Source organism: Theropithecus gelada, chromosome 5 (genome assembly GCF_003255815.1).
Source record: "Theropithecus gelada isolate Dixy chromosome 5, Tgel_1.0, whole genome shotgun sequence".
In the NCBI taxonomy this organism is placed as follows: domain Eukaryota; kingdom Metazoa; phylum Chordata; class Mammalia; order Primates; family Cercopithecidae; genus Theropithecus; species Theropithecus gelada.
This window is the reverse complement of record NC_037672.1, coordinates 165,321,484-165,343,180: the sequence shown is the minus strand read 5'-3', so window position 1 is coordinate 165,343,180 and position 21,697 is coordinate 165,321,484. Positions and strand designations below refer to the sequence as shown.

The 21,697-nt window shown below is 37.1% G+C and overlaps 1 protein-coding gene and 1 non-coding gene across 2 annotated transcripts in view; one reads left to right on the top strand and one right to left on the bottom strand.

Annotated features, from left to right (window-relative positions):
* Positions 1–521: 521 nt before the first annotated feature.
* DDX60L (DExD/H-box 60 like) overlaps positions 522–21,697 on the top strand; it is a 118,483-nt gene continuing 97,307 nt past the window's right edge. Inside the window, exons 1-5 of the mRNA XM_025385892.1 lie at positions 522–884; positions 8,215–8,333; positions 8,508–8,577; positions 9,093–9,282; positions 18,938–19,279. Of these exons, the coding sequence (XP_025241677.1) occupies positions 8,330–8,333; positions 8,508–8,577; positions 9,093–9,282; positions 18,938–19,279 (606 nt within the window). The 5' untranslated portion in view covers positions 522–884; positions 8,215–8,329. The remainder of the gene's footprint in view (positions 885–8,214; positions 8,334–8,507; positions 8,578–9,092; positions 9,283–18,937; positions 19,280–21,697) is intronic.
* LOC112625619 lies at positions 9,488–9,617 on the bottom strand. Its single transcript, XR_003119700.1, has one exon. It is a non-coding gene; the product is annotated as a small nucleolar RNA SNORA51 (small nucleolar RNA).

Sequence of the window (21,697 nt, the reverse complement as noted above, 5' to 3'; positions counted from 1 at the left end):
CTGCACATGCATAACATTATGGAATTAAGTGTCTGGAGCACTAAGGGGCACCATGGGCTGGGGTTGAAACTCGAATTTCCAACATTAATGAGCTTGATGACAAAACTAAAGAGCATTCTTCTCAATTTAAATTCTTTGTGATATATGATTGGCCTTTCAAATGTTCACACTGGACAGTTATAATATTGGAAATTTTTCATAAAATGAACTTCTTAGGACAGAAACTCAAAGCCCCTAATCTTTTTTTACTCGATTTTTGCATGTCCGGTACCTTGCCGGAAAAGAAAAACACCACACCTCACCATAGACGTTCACAGTGCTTACAGTGCTGCATTTCCTCTCAGCCTCAATTCCTTGTTTAGACTCCCAGGTTTCTCTGCTCTTACATGCATGTCCCAGATAGCATATCATCGCTTCTGCTATTACCTCCCTAAGATGATCAGAGTAAACCAATGCAGACCTATATTCTACCTTCAGAAAATTGGGGAAATCGAAAAGGCCCCAGGATAGAGAAAAGAAACCGAAACTAACTCCCTAGATAAAAACTCAGGCGCTGGCTGCTGTGTGGCTCAGAGCGCCCAGACCGACGCCAGGGGCTGAACCCCTTCCACCAGGCCCTGTGCTCGGTCCCCCTTGCTCCACCTCCTCCCCGCGGGGCGTGCAGCTCAGACGCTCTATGGACCTAGCAGGTTCGGTGGTCGGGGTGAGGATTGCAGGTGACGTGGGGTGTCGCTAGGCACCCTGGAGCGGCGCTGTCCCGCGGGGTTCTAGATTTCCTTCAACATTCCGATGGACCGGGCGGGGAGGTGGCCCGGTGGCTTCGTGCGCGCCGGGGGAGGGGAGCTGGGGCGCCCACTGGGCTCCGGCGGCAGCTTCGCGGGCAGGCGTAGAACGGGCTTGGGGAGGGGTAGGGAAGAGGGACAACCGCCATGAGAGAGGAGAGTGCTCAGGCTTTTAACGAGTGCTCTTCACCCGAGGGGGCTGGGGATCTGGGGTACTGAGGAGAAAGTAAGGGTCATCAGAATGAGTACAGCCAGTCGAACCTGGACATTGACAGGCAGCAAGCCGCTTCCTTTCTTTCGTCTTGGATTTAAGCTCTTAATAGCGGAAGTCAGGCTTTGTTATTTCCCCGAAAGGTACTTCGTTCCCTTTCCCCGCTTCTCTTTTGTTTACAAAGTTACAATGATAAATTTATAATAAAGTCCTCAAGGTTTTCCATAAAGAAGCTGACATCGTCCGTGATGGGGACTTAAGGATTATGAAGCTCCTAATGACTGCTAGAAAAAGCGGTCAGAACCAGACAGAAGCAAGTCCTTTAAAGACACAATAAGAAGTCCAAACCATAACATCAACGACATACAGACCTTCATGATTTCGAGTATTCTCCTGAAAGCAGTAACATATCATTCAACCTAAGATTTGCAGTTTGAAGTTTAGTGGAACTCAGGTGCTGAGAGTTGAGGGTACTAAAATAAATGAGAGTGGATTATGCTTCCAAGGCCCTTCCTCTTCTATCCCAAAGATTTGGGGGTAGTTTAGTGTGAATCCTTCCTGATACTCTACAAAGAAACAAGTTTCTGTCTGTAGCTCCTGTCTCTCTTTCTATCCATCCATCCATCCATCCATCCATCCATCCATCCATCCATCCATCATCCAACCATCCATCCATCCATCCATCCATCCATCCATCCATCCATCATCTGTCCCTCTCTATCTTTAAAAGATATTTTGTCTGTCATACTGGTATGCTTTTCTCGGTTCATGATTTATTGGTACCTGTCAGTCTCATTTAATAATTGCTGTATGGTACCCCATGGTATGCTGGGTCATTATTGATCAGTTTTATTTGAAGCAGAAGAGAAAGACAAAACAAAAATTAAATGCCTTTCTCTACTACTTTCCCCTTCATACTCAGTCTCACAGTTTTAGTTCTCCTGAGGCGTTACCACTCCAAATATATACATTTATTTCTCAGTTGCTTATAACTTATATGCTTACAAATCAGTATTTTGTTTTATCAACTTTAGACAGACTCCAACGACTCCCTGTGAAAGGAACACCCAAGCCACCCACTTTGTCTTCCAATACGAGTTATATATTTTTAAAATTTCTTCTTATGATTGGCTTTATGGCTTTTAATAAAATATCCATGTTAGTTATCATCCACGGCTATGTTGATATGGGTGGAAATCTCTGCGGTTTTCCCTCTGCAGGCTCATTTTCTGCTTCGTAAGTATGGAGACCTGCTGGTTGATTTACTGATACAACCCTTTTTTATAACCTGCTGCTTGTTTTACTGATGTAACCATTTTTAAGGCAGCTCACAGTTTATTTGGAAATACAATTCTCTAAGAAATGTATCCAGCTTCTGATGCCCTATGCCGTTAATTACACCCAGAGAGTTTCTATTTTCATCCTTAATTCCCTCTCAAATTAGCAGAATCTGTCTTAAATTCATTTGAAATGATAGTCTGGCCTGGGAAGGTAACACCTCCACATAACATTTGCAGCAAGACGAAGTCCTTCTGTTTAACTGAAAATTCTTTATGAGTCTTTGTTGAGCAAGGTGGTTTTTTTTTTTTTTTTTTTAAGTCTTGTCACTTTTTATTTGCAGTACAGAAACTGTCACCTGTGCTACCCAAATTTCTTGGCTCCCTTCCTTCTTCTCCTCCTTTCCCCTCCCTCCCTCCCTCCCTCCCTTCCTTCCTTCCTTCCTTCCTTCCTTCCTCCCTCCCTCCCTCCCTTCCTTCCTTTCTCCCTTCCTCCCTCCCTCCTTTCCTCCCTCCCTCCTTTCCTCCCTCCCTCCTTCCTTGCCTCCCTCCATCCCCTTCCCTCTCCCTGCCTTTCCCTCTCCCTCCCCTTCCCTCTCCCTTCCTTTCTCTCTCCCTTCCCTCTCCCTCCCCTTCCCTTCCCTTCCTTTTTTAAATAGGGATGTGATCTCATTGTTGTTGCCCAGGTTGGTCTTGAACTCCTTGCCTCAAGCAGTCCTCCCACATCGGCTTCCCAAAGGGCTGGGATTATAGGTATGAGCCACTGTGTCCAGCCAATTCTCTTCCTTCTAGCTCTGCTTTCATACCACCCAGTTCTTTCTTAAGACATTTCTCTTTCCCATTCTTCTTTGGTCATAACTCCTCAAAAACAGCAACTAAAACACTATAGACGTTGACCATCAACCTTTTCCAATCACTTTTCTGTGAGCATCAGGCTTGTTGGCATGTGGTTGGCTTCCTAGTTTTGGAGGGGATGAGTTTTACTAGACATTTTGCTTTGTGTCACCTGGGTTTCCAACTTTTAAGCCCAAGAAGCCTAGTTTCTCACTGCCTATTATCTGTCCATTAGGGTGGAAATATATACCATGTTAATGGTTTTATAATCCACGTCTTCTCTTTTTACATCTAAGATGAGGATGAAAATTATATCTGTGTGGTATGTTATAGTTTGTTAGTATTAAGAAAATTAGTGGTACATAAAATGATGGTGCATCTTGCAGTTCATGGCGTTTTAGATTAAAAGAATGATAGCACCATACAATTATGTATTGATAGGAAGAATTTCATTTCATTTATTTATTTATTTATTTATTTATTTATTTTGAGACGGAGTCTTTCTCTGTCACTCAGGCTGGAGTGCAGTGGCAGGATCTGGGCTCACTGCAAGCTCCGCCTCCTGGGTTCAGGCCATTCTCCTGCCTGAGCCTCCTGAGTTCCTGGGACTACAGGTGCCTGCCACCAAGCCCGGCTAATTTTTTGTATTTTTAGTAGAGACGGGCTTTCACCGTGTTAACCAGGACGGTCTCGATCTCCTGACCTCGTGATCCGCCCGCCTCAGCCTCCCAAAGTGTTGGGATTACAGGCGTGAGCCACCGCGCCCGGCCAGAATTTCACTTTTGTACCAATTTCTGTAGCAGTAAGGGAATGCTAACTTCTGTAGCAAATACAACTTCTAAATTTCAGTGGCATTACACAATAGAAGTTTATATATATTGTCCTTCTAAGAGTTCAAAGCAGATTTTCCTGGCCAGTGGGCCCAATAGTGATTCAGGGACCCTGTTTCTTCCATATGGTGGTTCCACTGTTCCCTGGAGTCTTCATATTCTTCGCACCTAACTTTTTAAAGAGAAGTAAGAGTAGAGAAGGTATACCTACTTCTCAAAAGTCTGGCTATCACTTCCACTCAAATTCCATTGGTAAGAACTAATTTCATGGCTATCTCCAGATGCAAAAGAATGGGGAAAATCTAGTCATTGGCCAGATAACTACTTCTCAGTGATAATTCTTACATGTGGAAGGCGGAGCATGAATTTTAGTGGACAGTTAATATCTCTGATCCAATACATATGATTTTTTTTTCAATTTTTTTAACTTCCATCAGAATCCAAAAGAAAGTCTTCACATTACAATTGGTGTATAAATGTCTTGTTTTTTTAATCTATAGGGTTCCCTTTCTCTCTCTCTCTCTCTTCATCTCTGACTCTTTGTCTCTCCTTGCTATTCTCTATTAGTTCTTAGAATTAGAGGCATAATCAGTTATTTTTAATTTTTTATATTTTTGTTAAGAGTTCACATAGATGGCCCCATATTCCATTCAGAGACAGAGAATGTCTTGCTATCTCTATTTTTATGATGTTAGTATCCATTGATGTTCAATATCTAGATCCATTAATTTATTAGATGTTTCAAAATGAGGAAAATATAAATTCCTCATTTCTTCTTTTATTTTTTTGAACTGGGTTACTTATGTATAGACAAACTTCTCATACTATTTACTTAATCAGGGTTACATTTTGTATAACGTGACAATAGAGGATAAGTGTTTTTTTGTTTGTTTGTTTGTTTTTTCATTGCAAAGCATGTTCTTTTTAAAAACTTTTATTTCTTAAATCTTTATTTTTTGATTTATCTTCTCTCTTAGTTTGCTAAAGCTGCCGTGACAAAATATTATAGAGTGGTGGCTTAAACAACAGAAATTTGTTTCTCACTATTTTGGAGGCTGTGAAGTAGAAGATGAAGATTCTGGCTGATTCAGGTTCTGGTGAGGGATGTCTTCCTGGTTTGTACATGACTACCCTCTTGCTGTGTTCTGAGAGAGCGAGGGAGCACATGGGGGTGGGGGGTGGGGAGGGAGGTGGCAGGGGGAAGGGAGAAGGGAGAGAGTATGAGCTCTCTGATGTTTCTTCTTAAGAAGACTCCAATCCTATTAGATAAGGACCCTATTCTTATGGCCTCCTCTAATCCTTATTACTTCCTGAAGCCCCCATCTCCAATTATCATCACACTGGGGTTTAGGGCTTTAAAATACGAATTTTGGAGGGACATAAACATTTAGTATATAACATTATCTTTGGATGCTATTTCTGGGCTCCCTTTTTTTTTTTTAAATAAATGATAATCATAGCATTCCTACTCTTTTCCTATCGTTTTTCCCTCTTTGTACTTCTCAAATTGGTTAGCTATTTGAATATATTAACAGTGTTCAAAGCATTTACATTTTGGTTCTCTGAATAAATTAAGTTCATTGTTATTTGTCTATATATTGAGTCTAAAAATGGAAAAACAACAACAAAAAATAACTGTATATACAGTATTCATTATGGAGTCAAGTTTTGTGATCAGATCCAAATAGGAAATGCATCCTATATCATTAAAACTTGATTACAGTAGACTTTTCAAAGCATTAAAGAGGATGAAAGATGTTGGTCATGTGTCAGAGCATTCAGTGTTGGCCATAATGTTAAAAGAGCTGACTGTAATCAGTTTTCACTATGTCCAGGTGCTCTTTAAGCAGTTTATGTATTAACACATTTTATCTTGACAACCCTAGGATAATAATAATATTCCAAATTCGCAGACAGGAAGCAGAAACAGAGATGGAAGCAATTTGCCTCAGACCACACAACTAGTTAGTTGTACAGTTAGGAATTCAACCCAGGCATCCTGGTTTCAGAGCTCATGTTCTTATTCATTTTAATGCCTCTTTCATATTCATTCTTTTGTGACTAAAATGTCTTTCCTTTTTGCCCAATTTTAGATTTTCTCCTTATCTTTGGAGCACTAAAATTTTATCAGGATATCTCTAGCTGTGGCTTTCTCTTTTTTCATCAAATGTATTTTGTTTTTGGAGAACGTTTTTAATCTAGGGATTCATATTTTTCTTCAGCCCTGAGGCAGTCTTCTTAAATCACATTTTCTCACATTATGTTTTCGATTATTTTTACCACTCATTCTGGCATCCCGTTTATTTCCTCTGGGATTACCTTTTAATGGATTATATAAGCTTTGATCAATCTTTCATGTGTCTTAATGTTTCTCTGATTTCTATCTCATTGTCTTTCTGGACTCTGTCTTTTAACTTGGGATTCTGTTTGATTGTTCAGCAAACTATTTTATTTTATATCTGCAATCTTGCTTTGAATTTTCAAGAGTGCTTTCTTGTTCCTGTATTTTTTCTTTTCAATAGCAGCATGCAAGCTCCTACTTCATAGATTCAATGTCTTTGATTCTGTATGAAAATTCTAGTTGGAATTTTTTAAATTTCTCTTTTGGCTCCTAAATATCTCTGTTTTCTCAGTATGTCTTTTAGAATATTTTGATTTTCTTTTATTTGGTTTATTTATTTGTCTTCATTTTTGGTGTTTATTTTCTGTCCGATCAGTATTTTATATCTGACGATCCTTACTTTTGTATTCATATTATAAAATTTAAAAATCACAGTGCTTAATAAAAAAAGCTGATTTAGGCTTCCCTATCCTGTCTGTCTCTTAAATGGGAGGGGCTCTTTGAATGACTACTCCATTCACTCCTTCAGGGCTCCTCTGAAATGTCACTTTCTTGGAGATACTGTCTGTAGCAATCCTGTCCAATTCGTTATAACTCTTTTATTTTTTAAATAGTACTTAACTTTTAAATATTTAAAATTTTATTTATTTTTTTTCTACTAGATGATAAGCTCCTAGAGTGCAGCAAAGTCTACTTTTGTCCTTTTCACTAGACTCCCACCCCCAAGTGCAGTGCCTGTCACACAGCAGGTGTTTGCTCATTCAATAGTTGTTGAATAAATGCATTCTGCTTTCTGTCCCTTCAGTTTCACAGAGAGAGTACTTTCTTTGGCTATAATTACTTTTATACTTACCAATCCTGTGGCCATGTTGAGTTCTAACTGTATATTGCTGCTATTCTTTATGGTAGGTATGAAGTGAAGAAGTGAGTTCTCCCAGAATCAGCTCCCAAGACAAGGATTTGAGTGCCAATAGTTCATTTTGGGAGTGATCAGGAGTGGCCAGAAACTTATTTTGGGAGTGACCCAGAGTCACTAATAAGCACCGGTCAGTGATTTCTTCTGCCTGTGAAATATACTCATTTCCTCAGTTATCTTTAGAAATCAAATGACTTGACAGTTCTATTTCTAGCCCAGAAACTGTCCACCTTTCAGCATGCTTTGTCCAAGCCCCATCATCCATTCTGTTGTCCTTGCTAGGATCTGAGGAGTCATTCGTGACACTCCCAACTCTCCCTTCCCATGTGGAATCTATTGCCAAACTATGTCACATTTATCTTCAAACTGTCCCCCTGATGAATCTGCATCTCTCCAGCTCTAAATAGCACTGCATTACCTCAAACCACCATCATCTTTCTACAGGACTATTTCAGTAGCTTTCTCTATACATCTCCCCTTTCAGTCTGCTCTCTGTACTAAAGATAATGTTTTCCAAATGCAAGTATAATCAAATTACAACCAGTTTAAAACCCATCAATGGCTGAATTTAGCTCTGAAGATGAAGACGAAACACCTTAAAATCCCTTAGAAGACTCCTTAGCTTCCTTTTTCTCTAACCTTATCTGTCACAGCCTTACCCTCTGCTGCAACTGCACTCACTTCTTTTCTGAATCTCATACTTTCCATACTGTCCTCTGTCACAGGGCCTTTGTACATGCTGTTCCCTTTGCCAAGAATACTTTTTATTCCTTTTTTGGGGGGCAAATTAACTATAAGGGAGTACTCATTCCTTCAGGTCTCAGTTCATGCATTACGGGAAGCCACCCTCATCTCTGTGCCTTTTGTCACATTTGTGATTTGAAATTGTTTGTATGATTATTTGATCAATATTTGTTTGTTTACTAGACTTCTTGCTCTGTGAAAATTGTAACCGTATTTTTTGGGTTCGTTTCTTTGTTTTAGGAATAAATGCAGTTCTATTTTTTTTTTCTTTTATTACAGAGTCACCACTCACATCAAATGTAGCCATTTTAGAGGTGCCAAAATAAAATATATCAGCCATATTTAATAAATTCCAGCTCTACTCTTCTACCCTATAGCCCAAGAAGCAGCAACGATGGGTAATTCTCAATCTTTGATATTTGTAGCCTATAAAACCACAATCTTGTAAGATATTCAGATTCAATAATGTTACAAAGTAATTGGATATCTATATTTCATTTCCTTAATAATTACTAAATTATATAGCTGTGTAAAAATATTGATGGCTCAAAAAATCTCTTTTTTTTTTTTAGGGTTAAAGGATCATGAAGGATTTTTCAGGAAAATGACAAAGTTAATTTTGAATGAAATGCCAAAAGCTGGGTAAGTACTGTGAAGTAAAAAAGAAGGAGCTATACTATTGTATACTCTGGGTATCGACATCCCTCTTAACCCGTATACATATACATGATCACTCAACCTATTTGTCTTGGGGCAACTTGGAGAGGATGGGAACATACTCTTCTTCCTATAGTTGTCAAAGCTGTCACTGAACAGATAGTTTCCTAAAGCAATCAGATTTATGGAGTTGGGGGTTATATATGTCCTTATCCAGAATAACAGCCTTTAGAATCATATTCTCAAGTTCGAATCCTGGCTCTGCCATTTAGCATTGGATAAATTCCTTTGCCTCTCTGAGCCTAATTTTATTTTAATAAAATAGTAATTGTGCTATCTCCTTCTTATAAAGGACAGTTGCTTAAATGAGATATTTGAAAAGGTATCGTAGACTGGCATGAAGTACTCAACAAATAGTAGCTTATGCAATAGTAACAACAACAGCAACAAAGTCTCTGTGAAACATCTGTGAGTTTTATTCTCTTTGATTTTTATTTTAGGTATTCCAGCATATTAAATGATTTCGTGGAATCTAATTTTTTTGTGATTGATGGAGATTCCTTGCTTGTCACGTGCCTGTGTGTAAAATCATTCAAGTGGGGACAGAATCTCCACTTTTTCTATCTGGTTGAATGCTATCTTGTGGATCTTATGAGTAATGGAGGACAATTCGCCGTAGTTTTCTTCAAGGTAATGTATGATGATTGATGTCTTTTTAGTCCTTTGAAGACTATAACTGAAATCTCTTAACCTAAATAGTCTTTGACCTAAAATGAAGCATGCCATCATAGAAAATATAAAAAGACAGGTTAACAAAAGAAAAAAATACCCATAATTTCACTACTCAGAGATAACCATTCTTTACTTTTTATTTTATTATTTTTTTTTCCCTCAACTCTGTTCCCACGTTCATAATATAGATCAGGCACAGAGCCTGGGCTGAGGGATATATGGGGTAGTTTACACTACCTCCTTTTCTATACAGTCGGTATAAGAATTCAGCCTGTGGTAAGCACCAGGAAACCCATTCTTTAGGTTTCAATATTTTGTTATAAAAATTTCAAATATACCTAAGTTGAAAGGTTGTGGAGCAAATATCTATATTCCACCATCTAAATCCTACAATTACATTTTATTTTACTTCTTCATATATCCGTAAGCTTATCCATGCCTTTATTCACCTTTCAATCCTTTTATTTTGGGGGTGCAGTTCAAAGTAGTTATAGACATTACATTTAACTCTGAAACATTTCATCATACATGCCATTAACTAGAGTTCGGTACTTATTCGCACTTTTTTGATGGTAAAATTTACATGAAATGAAATACACAGTTCTTAAATGTGTTACAAAAAGTTTTGCTCCAACCTAATGCCATTTAATGAGCTTTGCCGAGTGCATAGTATTTACCAGTCCATTGAGTTTTGACAAATGCATGCATGTGTAACCCAAACTCTTGTTCCACAGTACGTCTTCTCATGCCCCTGCCCAGTCCATTCTCACTCCATCCCCTAGAAGCAACCACTGTTTAAATCCTTTCTATTGCCTCTTTAGTTTTGCCTGTTGTAGAACTTTTTTTGTTTTTGTTTTTGAGATGGAGTTTCACTCTTGTTGCACTGGCTGGAGTGCAATGCCATGATCTTGGCTCACTGCAACCTCTTTCTCCTGGGTTCAAGCATTTCTACTCTCTCAGCCTCCCAAGTAGCTGGAATTATAGGCGCATGCCACCATGCTCAGCTAATTTTTGTATTTTTAGTAGAGACAGGGTTTCATCATATTGGTCAGGCTGGTCTTGAACACCTGACCTCAGGTGATCCACCTGCCTTGGCCTCCCAAAGTTCTAGAACTTTTAATAAATAGAATTTTACAGTGTGAACTCTTTGTATAAACCTTTCATTCAACATAATAATTTTGAGAGGCATCCATTTTGTTGTGTGCAGTGGTATTTTGCTCCTTCTATCGCTTTTGAGTAAGGTTTTATTGTAGAAATGTGCCACGTTTTGTTTCCCCATTTTCCTGTTTCAATATCTTGCCTAGATGAATAAAGCTCCTATGTGCATTCGCACACAAGTCTGTGTGGATGTAAGTTTTCATTTTCCTTGTACATATATCTGTGATTGAAATACATATTTTATAAAACTGCCAAAGCTTTTCCTAAGGTAGTTGTGCCCCTTCACACTAACTCCAGCAATGAATAAGAGTTCTGGTGCCCTATGTAGTTGCAAACATTTGTATTTGGTCAGTCCAACCATTCTGTTGGATGTGTGGTGTTATGTTAATTGGTATTTATCAAATGACTAATGATGTTGCCTACTTTTTCAAGTGCTTATTGTTCGTTTGTATACTATGACTTGTGAAGCACCTGCTCATATCTTTTGACCATTTTAAATTGGATTCTTTATCTTTTTTATATTGAGTTGTAATAGTTCTTGATATATTCTGTATACAACTTCTTGTCATATATATTATTGCAAATGTATTTTCCAGTCTGTGGCTTGCCAGTTCATTTTCCTTCTTTTTTTTCTTTTCTTTCTTTTTTTTTTTTTGAGGTGGAGTCTTGCTCCATCACCTAGGCTGGAGTGCAGTGGCGCGATCTCAGCTCACTGCAACCTCCGCCTTCCGAGTTCATGGCATTCTCCTGCCTCAGCCTCCCAAGTAGCTGGGACTACAGGTGTGCACTGCCACGCCCAGCTAATTTTTTGTATTTTTACTAGAGATGGGGTTTCATTGTGTTAGCAGAATGGTCTCCGTCTCCGGACCTCGTGATCCACCCGCCTTGGCCTCCCAAAGTGCTGGGATTACAGGCATGAGCCACCATGCCCAGCTGCCACTTCATTTTCTTATGCCACTTCATTTTCTTGGTGCTATCTTTGGATGACCAGATATTTTAATTTTGATGAAATCTAATTTATTATTCTTTAATGGTTATTGTGCCTATATCCTGATAAGAATCATTGCCTATCTCTTAGTCACAAAGATATTTTCCTATATTTATTAATAATTCTAGAAGTATGTAGTTTCAGCTTTTGCATTTTGGTCTATGATATTTCTTGAATTAATTTTTGTGTGTTTGTGATGTGAATTGGGGATTGAGGTTCGTTTGTTCCAGCATCCATTGTTGAGAACATTTTTCTTCTACCAGTAGATTGCTTTGGTTTCTTCATCAAAAATCAAATGATTATGCATGTGTAGGTCCATTTCTGGGCTTTCTACTATGTTCTATCAAAGGATTTAACAAATTACCAGTACCACAATGTACTGATTTGTATAATTTTATAGTAAATCTTGAAACCCACTTTGTTCTTCTTTGTTTAACTTTGGCTATTCTAGGTTCTCTGCATTTCCACACAAATTTTAGAATCAGCTTGCCAATTTCTATTTAAAAAAAAAATGGGATTTTAATTGATATTCATTACATTTGTAGATCAATATAGTCTTTCAGTTAGTGAACACAATGTATATCTCTGTTTTTTTAAAGATCTCTTATTTCTTTTATCAGTTTTGTAGTCGTCAGTGTGGAGTTCTTGCATGTCTTTTGCTAAATCTGTTTCAAGATATTTCATGTTTTGATCTTACTGTAAATTGAATTTTTAAAAATAATTTTTTATCTTTTGCTGTTTGTATATAGAAGTAGAATTGATTTTGTTTGTTAACTGGTATCCTGCAATCTTATTAAAACAACTTACTAATTTCAGTTGATTATTTGTATATTTCTTAGATTTTTCAATGTCTTCAGTGAATAAATACATGCTTATTTCTCGTTTTCTGATTTTATTTTTTAATTGCTTTTTCTTGCCTTATTACAGTGATTGGCACCTCTAGAAATGCTGAAGTAGAGTGAGTGGGAATCTTTACCTGGTTCTTGATCTTAAAGGGAAAGTGTCCATTATTTCCCTACTAGGTATCATATTAGCTGTAGTTATTTTATGTATATCTGTTATCAAATTGAGGAAATTTATTCTTATTTTAGGTTTTCCGAGAGTTTCTATAATTAATAGGTGTTACATTTTAAAAAATGCTTTTTCTACATTTATTGAAACTCTGATACACCTTTCCTCTTTTATTAATTTGGTAGATTACATTAAGTGATTTTTAAATACTAATTCAATTCAATCTTTTATTCCTGGGAAAACCTCAGTTGGTCATGATAGATACCATTTTTTGAATATATTGCTGGGTTTGATTTCCTAATATTTTAAGTGTTTTTGGTATATAGTCATGAAAAATATTAATCTGTAATTTTATTTATTTATTTATTTGAGATGGAGTCTCACTCTGTTGCCCAGGCTAGAGTACAAAGGAACGGTGTCGGCTCACTGCAATCTCCGCCTCCCAGGTTCAAGCAATTCTTTTATCTCAGCCTCCCGTGTAGTTGGGATTACAGGCATGCGCCACCATGCTTGGCTGATTTTTGCATTTTTAGCAGAGATGGGGTTTTCCCATGTTGGTCAGGGTGGTCTTGAACTCTGGACCTCAGGTGATCCGCCTGCCTCAGCCTCCCAAAGTACTGAGATTACAGGCATGAGCCACCTTGCCAGGCCAATTTTATTTTTTATAATGTCTTTTTCTGGTTTTGGTATCAGGATCATGCCGACCCGGTGAATGTGTTGAAAAGCCCATTTTCCTCTTCTATTTTCTGAAAAAGTCTTTGTGAGATTGGTATTATTGCCTCAGATGAATTTGATAAAATTTGATCAAATTTTCCTGTGAAACCGTTTGGGTCTGGAGTTTTCCTTGGAAGAAAATTTTTGATAAAAAAGTCAATTTCTTTAATAAATATAGGGCTATTTAGACTTTCTGTTTCATGTTGTGTCAGTTTTGTTAATTGTATATGTCAAGGGATTTGCCCATCTTATCTAAGTTGTCTAATATTTTGGCATAAAGTTGTCTGTAATATTCTCTTATTTTCCTCCTATTGCCTAAAGATTTGTAGTGATGTTAGTGTTAGTTAGCAACCCCTTTCTTTTTTTTTTTTTTTTTTTGGAACAGAAACTAAATTTTCTTTTTTTCTAAATTCAAGACAGGTTCTCACTCTAGCTCCCAGGCTGCAACACAGCAGTAGCGTGATTTTGGCACACTGCAACCTCTGTGTCCTGGGCTCAAGTGATCCTCCCATCTCAGCCTCCTGAGTAGCTGGGACTACAGCTGTGTGGCAGTATAGTTGGCTAATTTTTGTATTTTTTATAAAGATAGGGTCTTGCTATGTTGTACAGGCTAGTCTCCAACTCCCAAGGTCAAGCAATTCACTTACCTTGACCTCCCAGAGTGCTGCGATTACAGGCATGAGCCACTATTCCTGGCCACTAAATATTTATTTTTTCATTTATTTTCACATTATGCAGTTTTACACTGAATGACACAGAAGGAAACTAAAATGACCGACAGTTTATATATAAGCTTGATTCCTGTCTTAAGGAAAAGAAGAACAGTATAAAAGCAACACATATTCTAACAAAACATGTTCTAACATGTTTTGTTAGAACAAAAACAAAAACCCTCTAAAAAGCTTTCACGTTACACTCCCATTTTGTGAATTGGCGGCTGTCCGTGTCCCTTAAATCTTTGATTATCTGCTGTTTTCTGTGTAGCAGGCTACAAAGCACACAGATCATAACTATAACTTACCAAAAGGAGATACATGGACTTTATACCCATCACCTGGATACTCTAAACCGGTTTTTAAACATAAACTGCAGAAATCCTGACTAATGCAGCAAAATAAGACTATTTTTTGGCCAGCTGCTAGTGACAACCAATGATGCAATAACAGGAGGAGACTGGTCAGAAACATGACACCAACTCTTAATAGCAACTGCTCTACTTGAAATTCACATCTGGTGAAATGGGGACAGATTTTTATTCCTCTATTTCTGAATGATAAGTATCATCACATAATTTTACAAATTAAAATGTAATTTGTCATTGTTGTATCTCTGATTCTATAACCTGATATACTGCTAAGGGAAAAGAAGGAGTTAACTTTTTAAAAAATGTATGAAAGCCATAGTATCATCTACTGTATGTGACAAAGCCTCACAGATTCTCTATTGTGATAATTTCCATTTTCTTCTGCCCTCATTTATCCTTTATATTGCTAAGTTGTGTCTTCTCTTTTCTTGATCTAGTTAGTGATTTATCAATTTTGTTGATGTTTTCAAAGACCTACCTTTTTTCGCTTTGTTAATTTTCTGTCTTGTCTTTTTTCTTATTTCACTGATTTCTACCCTTGTCTTTATTTGTTTCTCTTGGATTTTTCTTACTCTTTTTTCTACTAGCTTCATAAATTGAAATTTTAAGCTAAGATGTTTTTTATTTTCTATTTATGAACAATAAAATTTTTCTTGTAAGCTCTGTTTTAGCTACATATCACAAATTTGCATCTAATGGTTTTTTCTTTACCATTTTATTAGAAATAATTTCTAACATCTCTTGTGATTCTTTTTTGTTTGACCAGTGGATTATTTAGAAATTATTTGTTTTAAAAGTTGGGGGTATTTCACTACTAGATTTCAAGATATTCCACAAAACTCTAGTAACCCAAACAGCATGGTACTGGCATAAGAATAGACAGTTGGAGCAATGGAACAGAATAGAGAACCCCAAAATAAATTCATGTATTTATAGCCAAATGATTTTTGACAAAAATGTATCAAGAACGCCCACTGGGGAAAGGACAATGTCTTCAGTAAATGGTGCTCAGGAAATTGGATATTCATATGCAGAAAAATGAAACTGAGCCCTCACCTTCACTGTATTAAAAAATCAATTCAAAATGGATTAAGGACTTAAATGTAGGACCCAAAACTATGAAACTATTAGAAAAAAACATAGGGGAAATGCTTCAGGACATTGGTTAGTGTGAAGATCTTATGGCGACGACCTCAGAAGCATAGGTAACAAAGCAAAAGTAGACAAATGGGATTATATCAAACTAAAAAGTTTCTGTGCAGGAAAGGAAGTAATCAACAGAGTAAAGAGACACCTTCAGAATGGGAAAAATATTTGTCACTATTTATCCTACAAGGAATTAATATCCAGGATATGCAGGGAACTCACACATCTCAATAGCAAAAGAATTAAAAAAGATAATCCAATTAAAATGTGGGCAAGTGAACTGAATAGACATCGCTCCATAGAAGACGTACAAATAGCCAACATGTGTATGAAAGCATAGTCAACATTATTAATCATCAGAGAAATGCAAATTCAAACCATAATAAGATAGCATCTCACCCCATTAGAATAGATATTGTAATGCTCGTAAGGATGTAGAGAAAGGGGAACTCATGTGTTTCTGACATGAATGTGAATTAATTCAGTAATTATGGAAAACAGTATGGAGGTTCCTCAAAAAACACAAAAAGGAATTACTATATGAACCAACAACTGCACTACTAGATATATATTCAAAGGATAGGAAATCAGTATGTTAAAGAGATATCTGCCCTCCTGTGTTTATTGCAACACTATTCACATAGCCAACATATGGAAACAAACCAAGTATTCATCAACAGATGAATGGATAAAGAAAATGTGGTGTGCATATACACTATATAATACTATTTGGCTATAAAAAACAAAATTCTGTCATTTGTGGTAACATGATGATCTTGGAGGACATTATTGCACCATAGGGTGGATATAATTAACAGTAATTTATTGCATTTTTTCAAATAGAAGAGCAGATTTGGCATGTTTCCAACACATGCACATACACAAATAATTGTGTCTGATGTGATCAATATGCTAATTACTCTGATCATTACATATTGTATACATATATATCAGAATATCACCCTGTACTCCATAGATATATGCAATTAGTCTGGGTGAGGTGGCTCACATGTGTAATAGCAACACTTTGAGAGGCTGAGCAGGGAGGATCATTTGAAGCCAAGAGTACAAGACCAGCCTGAATAACAAAGTGAGATCCTGTTTCTACCAAAAATAAAGTCCAATTATAAAGTCATTTAAGGATAATTTTAAAAATTAAAAAACTATGTTTTAATGTATAAATTCTTGTTTTTTTCTAGATGTGTTATCATTGATTTCTAATTCCATTGTAGTTGGAGAAAATATTTCTGTATAATTTCAGTTATTTGAACATCTATTGGGACTTGTTTTGAGGTCCAATATATGGCCTGTTTTGGTGAATGTTCTGTGTGTTCTTGGAAATAATATATATTCTACAGTTCTTAAATATAATCTTCTAGAAATGTCATTAAGTTATAGTAGTTGATAGCTAAAATTAATTTGTATTCACAACAGTAGATACTTATTTTAAGGCCATCTAGGAACATGAGATAGGAGGTAGACTTCCCTCAACAACCTTTCTTTGCTCTCTGAATTTGTATGCTTAAATTCTAGGAAGCCCTTTAGGACCAAAACTGAGAAGAAATTGTATTTACATTCCAGTAGAATGGCAAATTCAATAGGGGCACTGCCCTTATTTGGATTGATCTATATAAATATCCTCAACAGTGTATTATACTATGGTTTTTAAAAATTACAGATTAAATGGCTTCCAATTTTAACAAATCTCAACCCAAATACAAAAGTATATTATGAGCCCATTCCCTCATCCTACTCCTAGAAGCAATTGTTGTTTTACTGCTAAGAATTCTAGTCTATATTTGTTCAATCTTTATACATAGGATTTTTTTGGGTGAGGGTTAGTTTTGGCACCATTAAAAGTAAAAGCAGTGTTTTGATTGATACCTATAGAAAAGTCAGGGTTCTTTTTAAATTATGACAGTCTAGTAGGCTAGATTGTCAATATCATTTAAAAACAGATTTTTTTCTTTTTTTTTACTTTTTAAGTTTAGGGGTACATGTACAGGTTTGTTATATAAGTAAGCTTGTCTTATGGGGGTTTGTTGTACAGATTATTTCTTCACCCAGGTATTAAGCCTAGTACCCATTAATTATTTTTCCTGATACTCTCCCTCCTCCCATCCTCCACTCCTCACCCTTGCGCAGGCCCCCGTGTCTGTTGTTTTCCTCTATGTGTCCTTGTGTTCTTATAATTTAGCTCCCACTTATAAGTGAGAACATACAGTATTTGGATTCCTGTTTCTGCATTTGGGACATGATCTCATTCTTGTTTATGGATGCATAATATTCCATGATGTATATGTAACACATTTTCTTTATCCAGCCTATCATCGATGACTTAGTTTGATTTCATGTCTTTGCTATTGTGAATAGTGCTGCAGTAAACATACACGTGCATGTGTCTTTATGATGGAATGATTTATATTTCTTTGGGTATATACCCAGTAATGGGATTGCTGGGTCGAATGGTAGATCTTTCAGGAATTGCCACAGTTTTCCACAATGGTTGAACTAATTTACACTCTCGCCAACAGTGTTAAGCATTCCTTTTTCTCTGCAACCTTATCAGCATCTGTTATTTTTTTATGTTGAGTTATTTTAACCCTCATTTTAAAAAAATTTTTAATAATAGCCATCTGACTGGCATGAGATGGTATCTCATTGGGGTTTTGATTTGCATTTCTCTAATGATCGGTGATGCTGAGCTTTTTTTATATGCTTATTGGCTCCATGTATGTCTTCTTTTGTTTTTGTTTTGAGACATAGTCTCTCTGTCGCCCAGGCTGGAGTACAGTGGCATGATCTTGGCCTCACTGCAACCTCCGCCTCCCGGGTTCAAGTGATTCTCCTGCCTCAGCCTCCCAAGTAGCTGGGATTACAGGCACCTGCCACCGCGCCCAGCCTAATTTTTGTGTTTTTAGTAGAAACAGGTTGGCCAGACTGGTCTCGTCCTCCTGACCTCAGAGGATCCACCCACCTCAGCCTCCTAAAGTGCTGGGATTATAGGCATGAGCCACCGTGCTTGACCGTATGTCTTCTTTTGAAAAGTGTCTGTTTATGTCCTTTGCCCACTTTTTAGCGGAGTTGTTTTTTTCTTGTAAATTTGAGAAATAGAAATTTTGATTTGCTAAGACTTACATTATTTAGGGAGGAGACACATCACCTGGAATGTTACATTTTTATCTACTAATGGTGATTCACATCAGCTTCTCAATCCAGATGGAATACATCTATCTTCTTGCTGCTTTGATCCCTATTTGAACATAGAGAGTAAAAGAATTAGAAGTGAAGTAGTAGTGTATGCCTGCTCAAGTAAAGGAGATGAATCTGTACAATCCACATCTTGACCTGTGGCATACACTTGTGAAATGAGTCAACTTTAAGGCCCTTGAGCAAAACAATTAGATCACATGGGTTCAGTCCTATATGGCTTTGTGCTGTAAGCAACAAAATTAACAAATCACTAAAGGAAGATTTCAAAATGATGTACTTTTTTCTTTTTGTCACCACAGGATGCTGAATATGCATATTTTGATTTTCCTGAACTTCTTCCATTGAGAACTGCTTTAATTCTCCACCTTCAACACAATACTAACGTTGATGTGCAAACGGAGTTTTCTGGATGCTTATCACAAGATTGGAAGTTATACTTGGAACAGCATTACCCGTATTTTCTGATAGTTTCAGAGGAAGGCCTGAGTGATTTACAAACGCACCTTTTTAACTTCTTAATCATACATTCCTGGGGAATGAAAGTCAACGTTGTGCTTTCTTCAGGGCATGAATCTGATACTCTCAGACTTTATGCACATACTATGGAAAGCACAGACAGAAACCAAACTTTTTCGAAGGAGGTAATTGACATTAATAGCTCTCACTTTTTGTCCTGATTTCTTGTTTTAATTCTCAAAATCGCTAACTCAATATTTCTGTATTTTTAATGGAACTTACTATAGGCAGTCTCCAAAGAGGTAATAAATTTAATAATGGTAACATTGATAATGACGGACATTTATTAAGCACTTATGCCAATTCCTTTTCCTAAATTTCTCTTAATTCTCAGGGTACTCCTATAAGGTTTGTGGCATTATTGTATCTATCTATTCGTATCTAATTATGATATTATCACCTCATCTGTAAAATAATGTTTGGAGTATTGAAGTAATTTGCTCATGTTAAATACCTAATTGTGGTATAATAAGTTTATTTATATGCAAACATAAGAAATATATTATTTACATACTTATTATATGCAAATATATTACAAAATATATTTGCACTTTGTCCCCAGTTACTGTCACAGAGCTCCTAAAACCTTTGGTATTTCTTGAGTAATAATAATGTCTTTTATTATTTGTAAGGAGCTGCTTTTGATCACATCTGAATTTTTTCCTATTGAGGTAACCTAGGGTGGGGCCCCTGAGTAGCCTCAGGGTTGGGCTGACCACCAAAAGGACCAAGCCATCAGAGGCTGGAAGCTTCAGTCCCAACCACCAACCTCTGGGAAGGGGAGTGAGAGCAGCTGTATATTAAGCTCTATAAAAACTCTTGAACAGTGAGGTTTGTTCAACTCCCAGGTTGGGAAGTTGGGGAGGGTGGTGCACCCAGGGCGTTACTGGGGCCACCTGCCCCTCTCCTCATACTTTGCCCTGTGCATCCATTCCATCCGGCTGTTCCACAGTTGAATCTTTCATCATAAACTGGTAATAGCAAGCAAACCACTTTTCCTGAGTTCTGTGAACTATGCTAGCAAATTACCAAACGTGAAGAGGGAACCCCAGATTTGTAGCTGGTCCATCATCAGCATGTGAAGCCTGGCATTTGTGATTCATGTCTGAAGTGGGGGGCAGTCTTGTTGGACTGAATCCCTACCCTGTGGGGCCTGCGTTAACTTAGGGTAGTTAGTGTCAGAATGGAATTAAATTATATGGCACCCAGTTGGTGTCTGGAGAGAATTAGAGAATTATTGGTGTGGAAAACCCATACTTTTTTTTTTGTTAGTGCTGTAAGTAAAGAAGTGGTTTTCCTTTATGAATAAAAGGTTGACAGTGGATTTCAACAAAGGAGTATGTCTCTAGTTTCTATATTCAGCTATAGGGTGTCCTGCTGCCCAGATCATGGAAAGTAAGAAATGCATTTAACTGGAAATCCTTGTGTTTAGAGGTTCATGTGTTGCATATAGGCAGTGAAATGATGGCTAACATGGAGGAAGGACTCTTAATGAGAAAGAAATGAAGAAGACTGACAAAGAAGCAAGTAATGAGATAATTTCTTTCCTTAACATAAACTCATGAAGTCTGTAGAATTTTCAGAGAATTATGATAGACTCATTATTTTGGTATAGTTGACATTAGGTTTATGCAGTATTTCTGTTATGAAACTTGGGAGTCAAAAACTATATTAATAATCTTATGAGTGAATCTAGTTTTATTTCGGTTTTCATATTTTGAAATGAATTCTGATGATGCAGGCCATTTGATAGTTTATCAAAAAAATCTTTCAATATAATTCATATTTTTACTTTTTGTAGCAGATCTCTGCCCTTTGAAATTGGAGCTCCACCTTTGTTTTTTGTTTTGGTTGGGAAATTGCTTTCTAAATGTACAATATGGCAATAAAACCAACTAAAATTTATCATGTTTTGAGAAACATCCTTCATGTAATTAAGACATACAGATGTTTGTCATGCTTATTATTTGCTTTACTTTTATTCTGTCATTAAAATATTTCCCAGGATTTTTTTTTTTTAACTTTAAACTTCATTTTCTTTTCTTTTCTTTTTTTTTTTTTTTTTGATTGAGTCTTGTTCTATTGCCTAGGCTGGAGTGCAGTGGCGTGATCTTGGCTCACTGCAACCTCTGCCTCCTGGGTTCAAGCAATTCTCCTGCCTGCCTTGGCCTCCCAAGTTGCTGGAATTACAGGTGCCTGCCATCATGCCAGGCTAATTTTTGAATTCTTAGTAGAGATGGGGTTTCACCCTGTTGCCCAGGCTGGTCTTGAACTCGTGACCTCAGGTGATCCACCTGCCTTGGCCTCCTAAAGTGCTGAGATTACAGGCGTGAACCACCATGCCCAGCCTCTAGACTTTATTTTCATATTGAGAAGAGGTACTATTACCAGTAAGTCCCTATTTTGCCTGAGAAATACTAGACTCTGACTTACAAATGCAATACTAGGGTCTTGATTGGTCTCTCTTTAAGAATAACCTTATTTATGTATTTATTTATTTTTAACAGAAATGGGGTCTCGCTATGTTGCCCAGGCTGGTTTCA